This window comes from Calonectris borealis, chromosome 8 (genome assembly GCF_964195595.1).
Source record: "Calonectris borealis chromosome 8, bCalBor7.hap1.2, whole genome shotgun sequence".
Lineage (NCBI taxonomy): Eukaryota > Metazoa > Chordata > Aves > Procellariiformes > Procellariidae > Calonectris > Calonectris borealis.
In genome coordinates, this window is record NC_134319.1 from 28,821,028 (window position 1) to 28,839,134 (window position 18,107).

General features: G+C 58.9%; 2 protein-coding genes across 6 annotated transcripts in view; one reads left to right on the forward strand and one right to left on the reverse strand.

Annotated features, from left to right (window-relative positions):
- ATF6 (activating transcription factor 6) overlaps positions 1-2,548 on the forward strand; it is an 81,806-nt gene extending 79,258 nt beyond the window's left edge. For all 5 annotated transcript variants that reach the window (XM_075156591.1, XM_075156593.1, XM_075156594.1 and 2 more), the window contains one exon: positions 68-2,548. In XM_075156591.1, coding sequence (XP_075012692.1) covers positions 68-276 — 209 coding nt within the window. In that variant the 3' untranslated portion in view covers positions 277-2,548. The remainder of the gene's footprint in view (positions 1-67) is intronic.
- Positions 1,812-17,978, reverse strand: OLFML2B (olfactomedin like 2B). Its single transcript, XM_075156600.1, has 8 exons — positions 17,835-17,978; positions 16,550-16,813; positions 12,942-13,049; positions 9,144-9,320; positions 7,163-7,391; positions 5,619-6,167; positions 4,969-5,145; positions 1,812-4,631 (listed from the first exon to the last, which is right to left on the reverse strand). Exons 1-8 carry the CDS (start codon positions 17,976-17,978, stop codon positions 4,030-4,032), a joined length of 2,250 nt encoding a protein of 749 aa, XP_075012701.1. The 3' UTR covers positions 1,812-4,029.
- Between the last annotated feature and the right edge of the window lie 129 nt (positions 17,979-18,107).

The following is an 18,107-nucleotide window of genomic DNA, read 5'->3' on the forward strand; positions in this document are numbered from 1 at the left end:
GTGTTTGGTGCCATTAGGTCACTAGCTTGCAGGGCTAATTCTGACTTTTTTTTTCTTACTTTTGCAGAGAATGTGATCAATGGGCAGGACTACGAGGTGATGATGCAGATCGATTGTGAAGTGATGGACACCAGGATCCTCCACATCAAAAGTTCATCTGTCCCTCCGTACCTCCGAGAGCAGCGCAGAAATCACACCAACACCTTCTACAGCGCATCTCCTTCCGTCCCGGAGACGCCCCATGCCCTGAGGGCTATTGTCAAGTCCCTGCAGTAGCTCCTGCGGTGTAGCTGCACAGCCCATGCACCCGGCATGCAGCAGGTCCTGCTGCCACACTGAGCTCCTTCACTGGCGGGTCCCCGGGGCTCCCGGCACATCAGCACAGCAAGGGCAGACCCCGCTTAGCCCACTCCTGTGCCTGACCCTACGGCTGCATCCTGCCCAGGGATTGTACAGCTCAGCTGGCCCCTCACCGGGGACAGGCCTGGGGGACCCACACAGCGTGCGGTGCCAGGGGTGATGCACCTGCAGTCCTGGTGTCGGCATCAGCAGCTGGTGCCTGGGGCCAGCACCGGAGGGGCACAGGCCATCCTTGCTACTTATGCCCTGTCCAAAATTGTGGTGGGTTGTTTGGGGTTTTTTTTGTTTTGTTTTTTGGTTTTTTTTTGTCCGTGTTAAACCATCTCCTGAGGTGGGGTCCTGCCGCGGCGATCTGTGCTTGAGATCAGGCTCCCCCCCAGTGCACTCGAGGCAGTACGAGGAAGCAGTATCCGTCTCCCAGCTGCAGGTGCAGGGAGAGCCGCAACCCTGCACCCCACGCTGGGCCTGGCCGGACAGTCCCGCTCCTTGTCACCCCCATGCACATCCACAGGCCTGCCCCAACTCCCTGCCCATGCAGCCTCCATGCCGGGAAGCGGTGGGCTGCTGCCCAGGGTTGCAGCAGCGCCGTGGGGCAGCCCAGCCCCAGCCACCCAGCAGGGTGGTGGGAACCCGCGCGTACAGCCAAAGCACTACAAGCAGAACGACCCACGCTGCCACAAAGCACGGTCCTGCTCCCGGTCACCCTGGAGGGGACTCCCTTGGTTGGACCCCCGTGAGCAGGGCGCCTGGGCGGAACAGGGCTTGGGCTGCCCTCCCAGGCGGTGCGCACACAGACGCACCCCCCTCACCTGCGTGCACTCGCCCACACGCTGCTGCTGTCTTCCCCAGCCCACGCGGCCACATGGCAAAAGGTTTGGCCCAAGGATGGTGATTTAGTGCAGCACATGCATTTCTAAAGATTGTACTGCTGGTTTGGTGGTTTTTTTTTTTCCTTTTTTTTTGTGTTTTCCCCCCTGTTTTTTTGTTTGGGTGTGTTGGGTTTTTTTTTTGTGATATTTAATGCTTTTCACAGCTAACAGTCTGTGGAGCAGCACTGGCCCTGCCGGGGCAGAAGAGCTGCTTCAGTTCAGTGGGACACAGCCACAGCACCTTCCTCCCGAAACAGAGGCACACACAGAGACACGCACACGCACGCACTCACGCCCACACACCCCTTCTCTGCCTTGCCAGCGCTGACAGCCACCCGTCACGCAGCAGGGAGTGTGCCGTTTGCCCCCGAGCACTGCGCTGCTAGGCATGGCTCTTGCTGCAGGCGACTGCTGCCGTTACAAAGCCCGCTGCAGGGCTCTGTTAACTGGTCCCAAGTTTGTCAGCCAAGCCCGGGGCCGGAGCTGGGCCGAGGGGCTCCAGCGCACAGCACACTGCGGCGCTCCGCTGGGATGAGACGCCAGCAGAGCATCGGCCTTTCGTAATGACTTCAGCATGTTACATTATTTTTTTTCCCCTTTGCAGTTAGCACAGAAGATGATGAGCTTCAGTTTGCCAGCCAACCGCCTTTGCTTCATTGTCTGAACCGCTGGCTGACTGATGTGGGCTTTTTTTATTATTATTATTATTATTATTATTTGTGTCTGTGGCTGTTGGGAAATAAAGGTTGATCCTGCAGCAAGACAAACAGCTCCGGAGAGGCGAGGAGGAGGGTGAGGAGCAATACACCCCTGTAAAGTATGTGCCTTGCAACACTATGGAAAAGCTTTGCCCTTTGCCACGTAGTCAGCGCACAGGCCCCCCGTCCCCTCGGCGCTCGCGCTGCTGGGAAGCAGCCGGGCTCGGTGAGGGGTTTGGCTGCGCTCCTTGCACCAGTTCTGTTTTCCTGGCCCCGGCCCCACCTGACTGTGGGCCAGCTCACACAATAGTCAAAAATAAAAACCCCGGCAGTGCCCCAGCCGGAGGCACGCAGCTCCCCCGCAGCCCCGGGCAGGGGCGGCCGCTGCTCTGGCGGGGGATGTTTGCTCATGGGGAGCTGGGGAGGGGACCCAGCGGTGGTGGCTGAGCTTGGCACAGCCGGCACGTTGGAACGGGCTGCTGCTGCGGGCTGGGGGCACCACGTCCTCAGCCAGCACCCATGGGCACTGCTAGTGGAGAGCACCTCTTGTCCTGTGTAGTTCTTTTCTCTGTGTCCCTAGCACTGAAGGCAATAAAATGGTTCTTTTTTTTATTATTATTATTATTAATTATTATTATTTTGCTTGTTAATACTGTTTTACTTAAGCAAATGACTAGGCGGCCAGCGCCGTCTCTGCTGTCTCGGGCTGGAGTGTGGCTCTGCTCAGGCCAGCGTTGGCACTGCCCAAGACACATGCACCCAGACCCCCCTCCTGCTCCTGGGGAGGGGGCACCCTGCACCAGCCCCCCCATGAGCTACTCACTCCTGGGGAAGAGGAGGCCACGAGGGGTCTCACCACAGCCCCTGGTGACCTGAAGGCAACTGCAGGCATGACAGAGCCAAGCTCTTCTCAGGGCTGGACATGGCCACACCGTCCTGCCCTGCGCCAGGACCAAGCAGCCTAGAGCCCCCCATGGTCCCCTCCAGCCATGCCTTTCTGCCACTTGGTGTGTAAACTGGCACAGCCCAAATGAACCAAAACCCACCCAAAAAAACCCTGTGCATTTCCATGCACCCAAAGAAAGCCCCGAACAGCTGCAAAGGTATTGATCTTTTATTATTAACAGCAGGTAAATACAAGATGCTGCCGGGCTAGAAGGGCAGGGGCTGTGCCGCTGCGAGGGGCTCCCGATGGCCAACAGCCCGGACCAGGGCGAGCGCGGCAGTGAGGGCACACGGGCTGAGACCCTGCAGGAGATGGGGCGGCAGCGGGATGGGGAGCAAAAGCTCCCCCAGCCCCGAGGGCTCCCCCAGCCCCGCAGCTCCCCGCCCAGGCAGCCCAGCGCCCGGCAGAACAGGGCCTTCACCCGGCAAATGCCAAAGGTGACTCTTTCGGGTTACAAAATGAACAAACAAAAGCCATCTACACGTATTTACAGTGTCCCCCTTCCTGCCACCGGCTCGCTCCAGACGTGAGTCAGGGCTTGGGGTGTGCCCGGCCCCCAGAGCAGGTTGCCAAGGGCAGAGCCCCAGCCGGAGGGGACAGTCCTCAGCATAAGTGCCAGCACCAGGGGCTGCCGGAGCTGCGCTCACAGCCCCGTTGTACAGCAGGATCTCTGAAGGGCCCGCTGGCCGTCGGCTGGGAAGATGGTCCCAAGAGATGGGCCATTCCCATGGGACACGCACCCCTTCCACCAGGACAGGCGGACGTCAGCGTCCCATGGGGACCTGGTGCCTGTAGCAGAAAGGCCAGCTTTGCACCGGGTTCTGGGTCTCCGGCTGATCATCTTTAGCTAAAAACCTCATCAGGAGGACCGCGTCTGGGCCACCTCTCCTCCGTGCGCAGGAGAGCCGGGTCTGCCCTCCCGAAGGAGGACCTCCTCCCGTGGGAAGGAAAAGCAGAAGCAGGGTTACAGCAAAGACGAAGGGGGTGGTTCCGGCCTGGGGATCGATCTACAATCCACCATAAAAAAAACAGCTTGAAACAAAACCCATCATTTACTCTTTGATTTGTACAAAATAATAACAATAATAACAATAAAAATAATAATAAAAGGTGCTGGTGGCCCCTGGCTTGCAGTGCCCCACTGTGGCAGGGGGTCTCAGTAGGCAAAGATGACGTGGTAGGTGACTTGGTGCCCATTGTCCCAGGCGTAGAGCAGGCGGTCCTTGGGGTTATAGTCTATCTGCGTGGTGTAGGCGTACTCGTTCTCAAAGAGCAGCCGGGGGATGATCTGCGTGTTGGTGTGCGTGTCAAAGGCGTAGGAGATGTTGGCGTTCCTCTTGTTGTAGCTGTCGACTGCGTACAGGACCCCGCAGATGACAAAGCAGTTCCCATAGAAGTTCTTCCGCAGCCCCGTCCGCCACGTGGTCTCCTTCTGGGTGCTCAGGTCGGCCGCATTCAGCTTGCTCAGCACAATCACCTCCTGGTTGAAGCCTTCGTAGCTGATGGCCGGGTAGATGACCCACAGGCCGTTCTCATCTACGGCAAAGTCCACATCCGAGTGGCCCCGCCACCGCCACGGGGTGGACTCCTCGTAGGCCACATCGTGCAGCATGGCCCAGGCGGCCACGTACCGCTGCTTCAGGTCGTATTTGATGATGTTGCGCGTGAAGGCCCGGTTGTAGTAGAAGGAGCCATTGTAGACAACGTGCCCTGTCCCGATCCAGCTGTACGGGAGCTTGTAGGAATTGCTCCAGCGCCCTGCAGGGCAGAGACACCTTGCTGGCAAGACCCTCCCTTTTACTTTGGGGTTGGTGGCCCCGCCGCAGCAGCCCCCAGCACCCTCTGCCCCCCACCCTGCCTGCACTCCCTCCCAGCCACCAGCCGCAGCCTGGCATGGTGACAAGCAAGTCCAGAGCCACCATGGGCAGCCTGACCTGCCCCGTGCTCTGAACCCCACACGCTGGGTACCGGTGCCCAAGAGGGGAGGGTCCCCAGGCAGAGCATCTCCCCATGATGCAGCATCCCAGGGAACGGGGACACTACTGGGACCAGCCAAGCGGCGGCTGGTGCAGCACCGAGGATGGCGCAAGCCCACCTTGCTTGAAGTTGTCGAGGTTCCTGAACTCCACCAGCGTGTTCCCATAGTAGTAGTTGGTGACGTAGATCCGCTCCTCCCGGGCCAGGGGGTCCTTCATCCAGGCCCCCTCGTTGCGCCCATAGGTGTTCTGGGTGGTGGGCCCCGAGATGGTGGACAGCGTGTCCTTGCAGCGCCCTGCGTGGGCAGAGAGAGGCTTGCGAGGCCTGAGGGAGGGTGGCCACGCTCTCCCCGTTCCTGCCGGGGGTCTGCAGGCATCACCCCCCCTCCAGCTCCCTGCCCACCCAGCAGGTACCCCCGCTGCCTCGGCCTGGGCTCAGCCTCACAAGGCCCAGCAGCACCAGCCGGATGCTGCAAAGAGCTCCCCATGGCCTCAGCCATGTCCCTGCCCTGACCGAGACCTGTCCCAGGTCCATCTCCAGGGAGGCCTCTTCCTGCCCTGCCCAGCCCCTCAAACTGGAAGGGGACTACAGTAGGTTCCAGAGTTAACATGCAAGTAAAATCTGGTAAAGCACTTGTCCAGCCATCATCTCCACGACACCTCCCACCCGTGACCAGATCAGCTGTGCTGTGCTTAGCAGGACACGCCATGGGCACAAGCCAACCCCCATGTGCACAGCTGGATCGGCGCAGGACCTGCAGGCACTCACCGATGATGTTCCTGATGTCCTCCTCCTCCAGGGCCTGCTTCGGTGTGGCGGGGATGGTGGGGCTGACCGGCGTCGCAGGGGTGCTCGCCTGTTCCCAAGCTCCTGGGCTGCTCTCCAGGGCAGGGCTCGTCCCCACATCACTTGAGGTACCAGCAGTGGTGGCCACAGCAGGGCTGAGGACAGGGCTGGTGGCTGCGGTCAGGTTCTCTGTGGCTGTGGCCACTACTGTGCTGGCCAAGGCTGCCGGTAGCTGCGGGGTCCCCTCCTCTGCCAGCCCCGCCGGAGCAGTCGTGGTCTCTGGGGTGGGGGTCAGCCGGTTCACAGCGGTGGGGTCCAGGGTGGGCCCCGTGGACGTGGAAGGCGACAGGGGCACCGTGGCTGTCGCGGCAGTGTCAGCGGCCGGCGGGGTGGTGGGGTCGCTGCCAGGGGTGGGCGGCCATCCCACCGGGGAGGGCTTCCTCACGCCCTCGCCCGCCCGGCCGCTGGGCCTCAGGAGCTGGTCCTCGATCAGCAGGTCCACCGTGTTGTCCCCGCTGAACAGCTCGTCCGCTGCCAAACACAGGCGTGGGCGTCAGCCCCACAGCGAGCAGGAGCAGGTCCCCTACGGCCCCTCTCCGCCTGCCCCACCACTCTGGCTCCTCCATCCACTTCTCCAGGCTTTCTTGTACTAAATCCATGCGATTTTGCTCTTAATTTCCAGCCAGAGAAGGGCTGCACAATTGGCAGGGGCTGATGGTGCCCACGTTAGGAGGTCAGTGAGACCCTGTCACATCCATGTCCACCACCTCAGGCCGAGCAGAGCAGGAGGTGACAGACCGCGATTCAATCCTGCCAGCTCCCCGAGATGGGGCAGGATGGAGACGGCTGCAGCGCCCAGCCAGACCCTGCCAAAGCGGGTGCCTCACCCAGGGCACGGGACCACCGCTGCCCTTTGCTCCTCCTCACCTCAGGGATCTCACAAACCCACGCACGGCTCTGCTGGCCGACCTCGCTGCTGAGCCGGCTTTGCACAGAACGGGCGCTTGCCTTGTCTGCCCGCGCTGCCCGGCGCTGCCGGGCCCTGGGGGCTCGGCCCCCTGCTCTCACCGTGGCCGGAGCCACGAGCAGCACCTTGCCGAGCCGCAGGGCAGCCACAGCTCCGAGCCGCCTCCTGCCACCCCGGCCGCTGCACAAACCTCCCGGGGTGTCATCGGGCCGGCGGATCTGCAGGACTAACATACGTAATAAACTTCTAATTTACTTTCTGGAAAGGGGTTGATGCTGGGTGTTTTAAACCGAAGCAGTGACCTATTTCCTTAGCTACCAGGGGTTCTCCATGGAATAACAACGCTGCACTGCTTCCCTGCGCAGGGCTCAAAGGCCGCACAGCGGTGAGGTACCAGTCGTCCCACCTCCTCCTGCCTCCGAGCCCTCCTCTCCATGGTGGCCCCCCGCGCTTTGCCCACACATTCCCAAGGGACAAGGCAGGACTCGGGGATGGATGCTGGCTTTGCTACAGGCCACAGCCAGCCATCCCGCTGGACGCCACTGCAAACCCAACTCACGTTGCTCCTCGATGTCGTTCTCCGACTCGGCAGACTGGGCTTTGTAGTAGGTGACCCCTCGGACGATGGTGGGCTTGGAAGGAGGCCGGCTCCTTACGTGCAGCTTCCTCTGCAAGAGCTGCTTGGGCTTCTCATCCTCTGGAGAGAGGTGCAGCTCCGGGAGGGACTCGACGGAGTTGATCTGCTGGGAGATGGTTTCATCTTTCAGGAATTTTTCTTCATATTTGCCCTGGAAGAGATGCAGGAGGTTGTTACGGGATGGACCAGAACGGCCACATTTTGGGGGACGGGGCAGGTCAGGTTGGCCAGCCAAGCGCTGGGTAGGACGCTCTGTCCCTCCTTTCTCAGGGTCAACCTCAGTCCCTTCTGCCGTGGGAAGCCCCCCAGGAGACAGCGGGGACGGCAGACCAGCGTTGCCTCTGCCTGACCTTGGTGCCACCCTGCAAACCTGGGACTCGGTGCTCGGTGAGGCACAGGCTATGGGATAGAGGACGTGCGGGCAGAGCGGGGGCACCCCAGGGCGGCATTTGCAGGGTACACCCCTCACTGCGACCGCTCGCATGTCCACCCGCCCGACACCTCCTTGCACGCCAGGGACCGGTGCCGGTGGCTGATCCCGAGGGAGCACACGGCATGCGCCAAGATTTGGTAGAGCAAAGAGGCTGCAGGCACCATCCCAGTGGGACTGGGAACTCCCCGGGACAGGGACTGGACCCCCCGGGACAGGGACCAGGGGGGACCGGCTGCCGCAGCTCACGCCTGAAGGATTTAATCTCATTAAAGGAAATCAGAAAGCCCGAAGGTTGAAGTGGTGCCCATTTGGCTGAGAAGACGGGCCCAGGGTTCCTTCGCAGCCCTGCCGCAATTAACAGCGAGGAAAGGGGAACGGTGGGAAATGAGGTCACTCGGGGTAATAAAAGCCCCGCGCTTGGCTCTGCTGCCTGGCCGGGGCTGGCTCCTCTCCAGCGGGCAGAGGAGCCCCTGCTCAGGTTACGGCCTGGGGAGCAGGGGCAGAGGGGCTGGGAGCGCTGCTGGACACCCCCTGCCGCGGGCACGGCCCCCCGAGCAGAGCGCTGGCATGTCGTGGGCAGTGCCATTTTCCCACCCACCGGCCCCCAGCATGTGCGTGGGAGCCCGCCCTTACCCCCGCTGGGGCTCGGGGAGCCCACTCCTACGTAGGACCCGCAGCGCCTGCTCTCAGCTGCTGGGGGGGGGCAACGTGCCGGCTGTCCTCACCCCCAGGAGCTCAGCACCCCTGTTTGGAGATGGAAATGATGCAGTGACCATTCCCCCTCCCCAGACAGCTCCTTTGCCCCTGCAGAGAGGACCCTGGGGTGAAGGCAGGAAGCTCCAGGAGCCACCCAGTACAGACCAGAGCAGCGTGAGGCCACCCTCGATTGCACCACCAAAGCAGCAAGGGGGTCAGGACAGCCTGGGCAGGTCTTTTCCCAAGACACCCCTCTCTGGGGCTGCACAGACCCCGCAGGGACCCCCGCAGCCCAGCCGGGCACCGGAGCCAGCGGCGTGCCCAAATCTCTGCCCGGAGCCCGCCAGGCGCAGGGGCTGGCTGGGGAGGGATAATTCCCCAGGAGGGAGGGCGACAGGCTGTCCCTCCACCGAGCCCCCAAGCCCTGCTAATCAAAGGCTCCGAGTTTCCCAGCGCTTCCCAGCCGGCCCCGCAATGACATCACTCTTTCCGAGCAGCACGGCCGCCGCTGACCTCGAAAACCAACAACACCACGGGAAGGGGGGAGGCCCAGGGAGCAGCCTGCTCCTGTTCCCTCCTACGTCCCGGCGGCAGCTGGGCTGTGCCGAGAGAAGCAGGCTGGAGCCGGAGGCACGGAAACAGGGTCAGCTGAGCTGAGAAGAAAATAACGCCGGGCCGGTGGCCTGCCAGGGGCCACATCCAGGAGACACCCTCCGGGCTGGCTGGCGCGGCGGCAGCGACCTCGAGCTGTGGCACCCGCTGGGGCGGTCATACCTCTGCATGCGTGTAGGCAGCCTCGGCGTCCCGCTGCAGCGAGCTCTCAATGTCGGCAAGGCTGTTGGTGATGAGGTTGGAGCAGTTCTCCCTGTCTCTGCGGTGGGGATCCTGCGGACGCTCCTCCACGTTGGCTCCTGCCCGGTGGTCTTCCTGCGTGAAGTTCCTGGACATGCCCTAGAAAAGCAAGAGAGGAGACTTTATCCCACGTAAAGACAAGGGATGCTCCACGGCCCCCAAACCACAGCCAAGGAGCCAGCGAGCTCTGTGCTCCCATCCTGGGCGCACGGCTGGACTTCTCCATGGAGCTGGGCACTTCAGCTACCGAGAAGGTGCCCCTGACCCCAGGGGGATCCAGAAACCCCACCCCTGGTGTGCACATCCCAGATCCACTCTTTGCCACAGGGCCCCACGGAGCAGGAGAGTGGCCTTGAGGTTCTTCGACACCCATCTTCAGCCACGCTCACCGGCTCATAGAAGGAAGAGGAAAAGACCGGCTAAAACATCTGAAGTCTTAGCCTCACGTCCTTTGCCTATGGCAGCAAGTTCATCTCCCACTTACTAATCCCACTTTCCTAGCAGGGTCCCATCCTGGCTGGCCGCTGCCTGCCTGACCCCCGAGGCCAGTCCTGGAGGTCGGCATCCCACTCGCCTGGTTTCTGTTCTCCCGGTCCTGCCCCGCTGCCTGGCCACGCAGCGCCCGCACGCGGGGACTGCTCCTCCCCACCACCCTCCGCTCCCACAGAAGAGAGGGAGAATTTGGGGAGAGGAAGAGAGCCAGTGACCCTCAGAGAGCTGTCCCGGGACCGGGAGGGAGCTGGGGCTGGCTGCAGCTCATCGGGCAGCCCAGGGCAGGCAAACCCCTTTGCCCTTCTCAGTCCCCCAACCGTAGGCACACCTTGTCACCAAGGGGTTGTTGCAGTCTCCGCTCATCGCTCCTTGGTCTTTTACATCCGAAATGGCAACTGCTTTGAGTAGGTGGCACATCAATCAAAGGATTTTTGCACGGAGACTGGGGGCGGTTCCCCCTGATCCTTCATTTTCAATCTGTCCTGCCATTAATTTCTCCTAAACCCCTGCGACCTCCATCTGCGACCTCAAAATCGCCAGCTGATGCAACAGCTGCAAGCTAAAGACGAAGCAGAGGAGCTGCCTCGCTAGAGGAGGCGCTAGCTCTGCGGACCAAGTATTTGGGGGTTCGTTTCCTTGACCGACACCATTTGTGTAAAATACCTTGTTATACTGGAAACACCTCTCAATACCTTCTCATCTCTGCAAAAATACCACCTGAGTCCAGTTAACCCCCAACTCCCTTCATGGGTATCCGAACTCCCAGCCTTTACCCAGGAATTGTGAGTCACAGCTTTATCATGCCATTTTAAGGCTGAGTCTAGAGCCAAAGCAGGGACTTTTCAGCAAGCATTTTGCTGTAGTAAGAAAAGGAGTAGGGGTCTCTTGATGCTCTCCTAGAAGCAGCGCAGGAGCAGAAGCAGCTTCAACACCCTCCTCCTTTTGGGAGGATGGCTGATTCCGACAGCCTTGTGCCCTTATCACTTATTCTGTGTAACGTTTGGCTTATGACCTGCTGAGGAATAAAATCTGCCTCCCCTTGAGCAGGGAGGCACCACCAAAGCCCAGCCTGTGATGCTGCTTGAGGCCGCTCAGCTGTTTTGCTGGGGAGCAGCTGCCAAAAGCACACCCGCCTGGGAGGCCGATGCTTTGAAGCCATGCCAGGCTCTTGTTCAGCATCTCAGCTGTCCGATGTATCAGATCCCGTGGCCAATGCAGGGTGTGATCCTCCTCTTCCTCCTCTCAACAGGAATTTACGTGCTAAGCCAGCAGCAGGAAGCGTTTCACACCTGCTGCCTGCGCTGCCTGCGCCAGCCCTGCCCTGCCCCAGCGGCACTGGGGAATCTCCATCTAACCCAGACCTCCGCTGTCCTTCCCCATCCCGTCCAAGTGCCTGCAGGCAGCTTCAGCTGCTTGTTACATGATCCCGCAGCTCCGCTTCTGGGGAATTAAAGACCCAAATCTGTGAATTCTCCCCTCCTACACCTTCACTGCTCCATCTCTGACCAAACTACTTCAGCCAGACCGAGCTTTCTGCCCCTCTGCCTCACTGCGACGGGCTGCGAGCAGAGCAGCCACACTGCAAGGTCACCCCGGCGTGCCCAGAGAAGTGCCACCAGCACGGATCGCGCTGAACCCCCTGTGCAGGAACCGGCTGGTAGACCCGGCCACTCCGGTACTGAAGAAGAGCGCAGTGGTACCCGCGCGTGAAGTAATCACTTGTGTCATTTGTCAATACCCAAACCCCTAATCTTACCTTACCTTAGCCTCCGACTCGACCATCGGCAAGGTCTTTGAGGAACCTCCCCACTCACTGACCTGATGGGCTGTGTCATTCTGGTCTGACCCGTTTACAGGTGACAATGTCTAACAGCATCATTTTCAGCCAACTAGCTTCAGGGGGAGACAAATACACGGACCACAGATCCCTAAAGGATACCAAAAACGTGTTGTCCCCTCCATCATCCCTAATCCAGCAACTGTGGATGTTAAATAGGAACAGATCATCGGTCGGTCCTGATGAGCCCAGCTAACCGTGCCGCAGGGCACGGCTCACCCCGCCGCCAGACCCGTGGCTACCAGAGCCGCAGCGGTGAAGGTCCCCAACGGGGACGCGCGGCACGGGGCTGGCGGCACAGTTCCCACTTCCCTCCTCTCCTCTAATTAGCAAAGATTCGGCAGCAAACCCAAGTAACAACTGGAGAATAAGCTAAACCACAGGAAGAGGGTGGGATTGCAAACAAAAACATTGGTTCTTTGTTATTTTTAGACCTCAAAACCCCTTTTCCCCCTCTTGGGTCAATTGCCATGCTTGGAAACCCAGAGCCCCCAGGCAAGCGTGCTCCTCTCGGCTGTCTCCTTCCTGACCCCGGGATGGAGCACGCCGTGCCTTCCCGAAACACTTTGCAAGTGGAATTTTGGCTTTATAAATCATCGCCTCTTGGCTCCTGGCTGCAGACGAACGGGACTGCTCCGCTCCGACAAGAATGTGGAATTACTGTCCCAGATATGGACCACGGGAGAAAACTCCAGTATTTAATCTGGCAACCTGTTGCTACATAGCTGAGCGCAGCTCAACAAAGTGCAAACCCTACGTTGTACTAGCCAAAGAAATATTAAACTCTATGGAAGTGAAAATGATTTCACTGGAAGTTTGCTCTAAAAAAATGGAAGGTACTTTATCTTATCTATCTTTTTAGCAGTGCTGAGGGTTCAGCTCTTTTTAAACACAGGCCAAGATGTAACTTGGTCCTTAAGGAATTTGACCTCCTTGGCTACCAGCTGTCCCGGTGAGCATGTCCCGGCACCGGCCCTGAACCGCTCACCCCCACATCAAACAGCACAAAAGCACCTGGTTGAGAGCAACTATCACGCCAGCACAGACAGAAAATTGAGAAGAGGAAAAAGTTAACAGCAGGCCCCTTGGACCCCGAGGAGATGCTGGTCCTGGTGAGGCCACAGCTGGGATCCCGCACCCAGTTTGGGCCACGAGGGATAGGGGAAACTGGAGAGGGTCAGGGGAGGCTGAGGGGGTGGTGATGCCCTGGGCACTGCCTGTGAGGAGCAGTGGAGAGTCTGGTCTGGTCTAGTTCAGTTTCAGCCGAAGGGATAACTAACATTTTTTCCAAAAGGAACGAGGCTCTGAATGCACCAAAGGTACCAAGTACCTGATTTGAGGCAAGTCCCACCGAAGGCAACAACCTCGAAGGAGAGCAGGACTCATCTTACCTTCTCGAGCTTTTCCACCCGACCCACCAGCTTGGTTGTGACCGAGTGCAGCTTCAGAAGGTCCAAGCCATAAAAGGCACTTTCCAGCATCTCGACAATGGAGGACAGCTGCAAGGCAAAGGGAACACACCGTCCGTCAGAGGCAGTTGCTATGAAGTACGCCGCATGGTTTCTACAGCCGAAAAGTCAAGGGCAACGCACGCATCTGAGTGCAAGAAGTTTATTAAAACGCAAGTTTTTCCTTATATAGCCCTGCTGCGTTGCTGCCGCGGTCAGAGCCCAGCATGCAGAGCAACACGCGCCACCTCTGCAGAGCTTCAGGAGCATGTTTTGGGTGCGGGGGGTTAGTAAGCAGAGCAAGGAGAAGCACGGCCCTCCTTGCCAGCTCTAGGCAAGCTCTCTCACAAGCCCAAAGGCTTAACTACCCCACCAGTGACATGACTGGCAACAAAACAGACAACAAGCAAACGGCAGCTCATATAAAAGTGAGTTTAGCTCAGACTCTGAGTTCGTGCCATCCCATGCTTTTTTTCCTGGAACAAGAAAAAACTTGTTAAAAAAAAAATATTGAAATGTTCACAAATGCAAGAGTGAAGCAACTGAAATTCAGTGCCAGCCTGGTAATAGTTTGCTTCCCTGGAGAACAACTTTATCAGAGGGACACTGCCTTCTCCTTCAACCACTCACTTCAGAGATGTGCTGTACTTAACTCACCCCCTTCCCGCAGCAGGAAGGGTTGCGTCCCCGCGTCCTGCCCAGCACCAGCCCCTGCTCACCGACCCTGGGGATCCAGACAGCAATACCCTCGTCCTGCATTCCGTACGGTTCCTGGTGCTCACTCTGCAGAGGACAGTGCTGAGCGAGGCATGGGCTGGTGGGGAGAGCTCCCAGGTCATTCCCTGCCTCTGCACGCGCCTGCTCCCTCCAGTCCCACGTGTCCAGTCCCCACACGTACAGCATGGCACTGCACTTACAGCCCCGACAGCTGAGAAGTATTTTCAATGCATGGGAATCACTACAAGACAGCGACATTTTCTCCCAGGAGCTACAAACTGGTCAACAGAACTCCATAAACATGGGAGAAGTACAGGCAGCACTGCTGGCAGCACTCTGAGTTTCCACCCCAGCCTCTGCAGTCTCCCTGTGGAGAGACTGCAAAGGAAAGATTTTTTGGGCCAGATAAAATGGCAGCGTTAAGAGACAAGGATTGTTTTATGGCTATGCATCCACTTTCCACCGAGAACTGAACGGAGATGACCGATACAATGCACGCAACCTGCCAGACAGCCGCTAGAGACATGCGCTTTCCCTCCAGGCTGGATAATTTCCATCAACGCACAAAGGTTGCAGACTTTATTAACCACCTTCCAAATCTTCCTGAACACAGACTCCTTGCACAGAATCTGCATCCGAGACCCCCAAAATGCAGGCCATGCCTAGAAGCAGAGGAGCAGCAAGCTGCAATTTCACAAAAATAGATCTTAGAGTCAGCGGACCCCTGCCAACACCAAGTTGGCCCTCCCCCAAACACCATACTGATGCACACATCAGCTCAGTATTTCCTTCTCTTCACCCACTGCAGACTTTGGCTCTCACTGTCTGATGGTCCATGCATTCCCACAGGACCTTATTAAAGGTACAGATGGGACTGAAACCTTCAGCTGGGATGCCCAGCGCAGCCATTCGGCACTGGGTTGGGGTGCCCCAGGGGGACCCCTGCTCCCTCGGCTTATCTACTCCCTTCCTCGCCGTTCCCTTGGGGATGCATCCTCCAGCCCACCCGTTGTAAGGGAGGGCTCTCATTTTGGGGAACTTCCCACGGCTCTCCCACAAACAGGGTTTTTGAGTCAGAGCATAGGAAAGCCTGTTAAAACATAACAGATATGGAGCACAACCACGCGCGTCCCGCTGCTGGACCAGGCAAGAACGATGTTCATCAGACCAGCAAGGAGAGTAAAACCCCTGGGGCTGTTTGGAGCAAGGAGATGGCCTGTCCTGTCCCTCCCGGCCCCCCCACGCAGAGCGTGGGAGCTCTCCTCATGAGTCACGTAAGAACTGGAGCTGTGTCCTCTCCTGCCTCCCGGCTTCTCCTACAAGAGGTTGCTGTTCCCAGCGCGCCCGACCCCAGGAGGGACGCTGTGCTCGGCGAGAAAGCAAGCCTGTTTTCACAGCTCCCGGGGTTTGACTTTTGCAGCAATGAAAAACCCCACGTGTGTATATTTGGATAAACCTTGTGAAATCGTTTGGCCGCAGATCCTTGCGAAATGAGCGGGGGAGCCCGGGCCAGTTCCTAGAGGACAAGCTTTCACACCACAGCTGGCTGTGAGCAGCTCCCCGGCGGGAAGAGGCAGCCGGAGCCAAGGGCGCAGCCAGGCACGCCGCTCTGCTCCTCCTGGAGGCTGACCGGCTCCGGAGAGGACGGGGAGAGAGGTGCGAGCTGCTGGTGGAGCAGCTCTGCCTGCCTCCGGGTGAGGGACTTCAGGGGTCGCTCTGCCGCCCCGGAGGGTGTCCCCTCCCCTAACCGCAGCTCCTCGTCTAAGGCCAAGTGGGACATCCTGGCTTCTCCTGCAGACAAGGGACCACCAAACAACTCCAGACTGGAACTCCTCCTTCCCCGAAATGATGGATTATCTGCCTGTGCCTGTTTATCTTCCCTAGCTGCAGAGGAGCTTGGACAAGCTGCTAACTTGTCTGACTGCAACACATCCCTGAACTCCGAATTAATTAGAACAAACCCATCGTGATGGCCCTGGTGGGAGGCTGCCCTGCAGCACCTCGCACGATGCCTGCCTTCCCACCTGAGCTGGGACTAGCAGCACTGCCACGGGTTACATCCTCTCACCACCCACACGAGTGCCACCAGCACGCGACCTTCTACTCTGGGGACTCCCCAGGGCTGGATCAAGCCAGTGACCCTCTGGGGAGGATTTCTGCTGCCCTACCCAGGTAACAAACTGGAAAACTCGGTGGGGTCTGATGCCAGCTCCTAGACCAGCAAAAGTAAGCATCCAAGAAAAGTCACGAGTACTTAGAGCAAACACCGTCACATTTGGAAAAGAGGCAAATATTACTAAAGAGATAAAATGCTAAATAGTATAGAAGTATCAACATTTAAAACAACAAAACCCATCCTGCCATCAGCCAGCTGCGTAACACACCCTCACGCTGACGCATCAGTGGCTTTTGGCCCACGGAAGCCAAAACAGCTTTTTGCGTGGGTCCTCGGGAGCCCCTCTCTGCGATGGGAACGAGACCTGGCAGCTGCTGAGCGGAGCAGAGCTGTTCCCCGGGGACACTTAGCGCTGGACAAAGGGCAGGGAGCAGCCCAGTCCCTCCTGGGCTTCCAGCGCAGGCAGCCACGGCCGACCCCAGGCAGCACGGGATAAATCGAGCAGCGTGCTGATGAGTGAATCATCGACTGCAGCTGCTTGAATCAATCCCTTAAGCTGAGCTTGATTTTTACATAAAACATGCAGATATAAAAGTAACTACGGGATTTTTTTAGAAAAAAGATTAGGAAAAAAGTTTTATAGAAAAAGCTCAGAAAGAAAAGGCTTCAGAAGATCTCCCCCTCCCAAAAGAGCCCCAAATTCAAGCTGCTCTCCTACCTTCAGGTCGCTGCTCTCTGCCTCCCGCAGCTTCTTCAGCCTGAAGTCCCCCTCGCAAGGATTGAGCGCCGAGGGGGGGGCCACACACGCACACTTGCAGCTGGGTCCTGACGTGATGGTTTCCACCGTGTAAAAGTCCTCCGCTTTGAAAGCGCCTTCGTTAATCCTTTGGCAGGCGCCGCGGCCCAGGGGTCTGACCAGGCATTTGCACCGACAGTCGGAGCCTTCGGACACCGCCTTCACCTTGTCGTAGTCACCTAACAGCTGAGCACAGGCCACCGGCAGTTAGCAAACTTCTTGTCCTCTGCTTGCCCAGCAAAGGACAAGGACACCCTGGACCTCGAGGTCCAGACAAGGGCAGTTTGGACACCCTGAACCTCGAGGAAACTGGCCGTCTCTTCCGAAATCTGCTGACCAAGAAGTTTTCTAGAGAGCGCAGAGCTTTTTGATCCCTACCTACAAAAGGAGTAAAAACTGGCTTCTTCCACCGGGGTATTTTTATTACACTTTGTGTAAAACAGACCTAACTGCTTTGAATTTTAAATATGAGAATTTTAAATATGAACCCCATCCTGCTGTCTTTCAATGCTTTGAGTCCAGTAGACCCAATAAGTCACCTGCTACCCTGAGCAAGATTTCTGTACGCGGGCAAACAGGGTAAGGGTGCGCTGGAAGGGTGACTGAAAGCCACCCCATAAGCAGCGTAACCTGGTGGTGAAACAGTATTTCTGATTAGCCCCATACAATGCCAGGAATTTCCTTCACGGAGATTTGCAGACAGCGCTTCTGAAAGCCCAAGCACAAAAATAACTTTGACGGTATGTTTCCAATAGTCTCCACGTTAGCCATTTCCGAGGGCAGATAATAGCACACAGTCTGATCGGCCAAATCTAACAGAAACCTCCACCGCATCCCACTGGCGGGGAAAGAGTCTGGATCCCTCCCCCCCGCACACAAAGAGGCTCCACCAATTCCCCTCCCAAGGAGCTCCCCGTTTTCGGAGTCCCCCCCAGGGAAACGATAGGATGGATGCTGAGAACTGCTCCCCGCTGGGCTTCAGTCAGTTCACCGTACCCCGGCCCGTAAATCTCCCCGCAGCTGCGCTCACCCAGCACCGCCGGGCAGCGCGGGCGAGCGCACAGCATCTCCCAGCACCACCCAGGCAGCGCCCAGCACCACCCGGCGCGCGCACAGCATCCCCACGGCACTGTCCAGCCCCACGCCGCGGGTGCCCAGCACCCCCCGGGGTGCCCCGCACCCCCCCCCCCCGCTCCCCAGCAGGTACCTGGGAGAGGATGTTCTCCTGGTTGTCCGCCTCGTCCTGCAGCGGCTCGGCGGAGGGCCCGGCCGTGCCGGCGGGGGGGGACCCTGCCCGGCAGCCGGCGCCCAGCGCGGCCAGGCAGAGCAGCAGCGGCAGCGGCCGAGCCATGGGCGGGCGGCGGAGGGGGCCGGGGCCGGGGCCGGCGCGGAGCCGCCGCTGCTCGCTCAGGTGCGGCGCGGTGGGCGCGGGCGGGGCCGGGCCGGGCTCCCGCCCCGTCGGTCCTCCCTCCCTCCCTCC

Excerpts from the sequence above, each read along its gene's own strand:
- OLFML2B (XM_075156600.1), bottom strand. The coding sequence starts at position 17,978 with ATGGCTCGGCCGCTGCCGCTGCTGCTCTGCCTGGCCGCGCTGGGCGCC. Across the intron at positions 13,050-16,549 it reads CAGAGAGCAGCGACCTGAAG|CTGTCCTCCATTGTCGAGAT; the intron begins GTAGGAGAGCAG and ends TTTGCCTTGCAG. Across the intron at positions 6,168-7,162 it reads GAACGACATCGAGGAGCAAC|CGGACGAGCTGTTCAGCGGG; the intron begins GTGAGTTGGGTT and ends TGTGTTTGGCAG.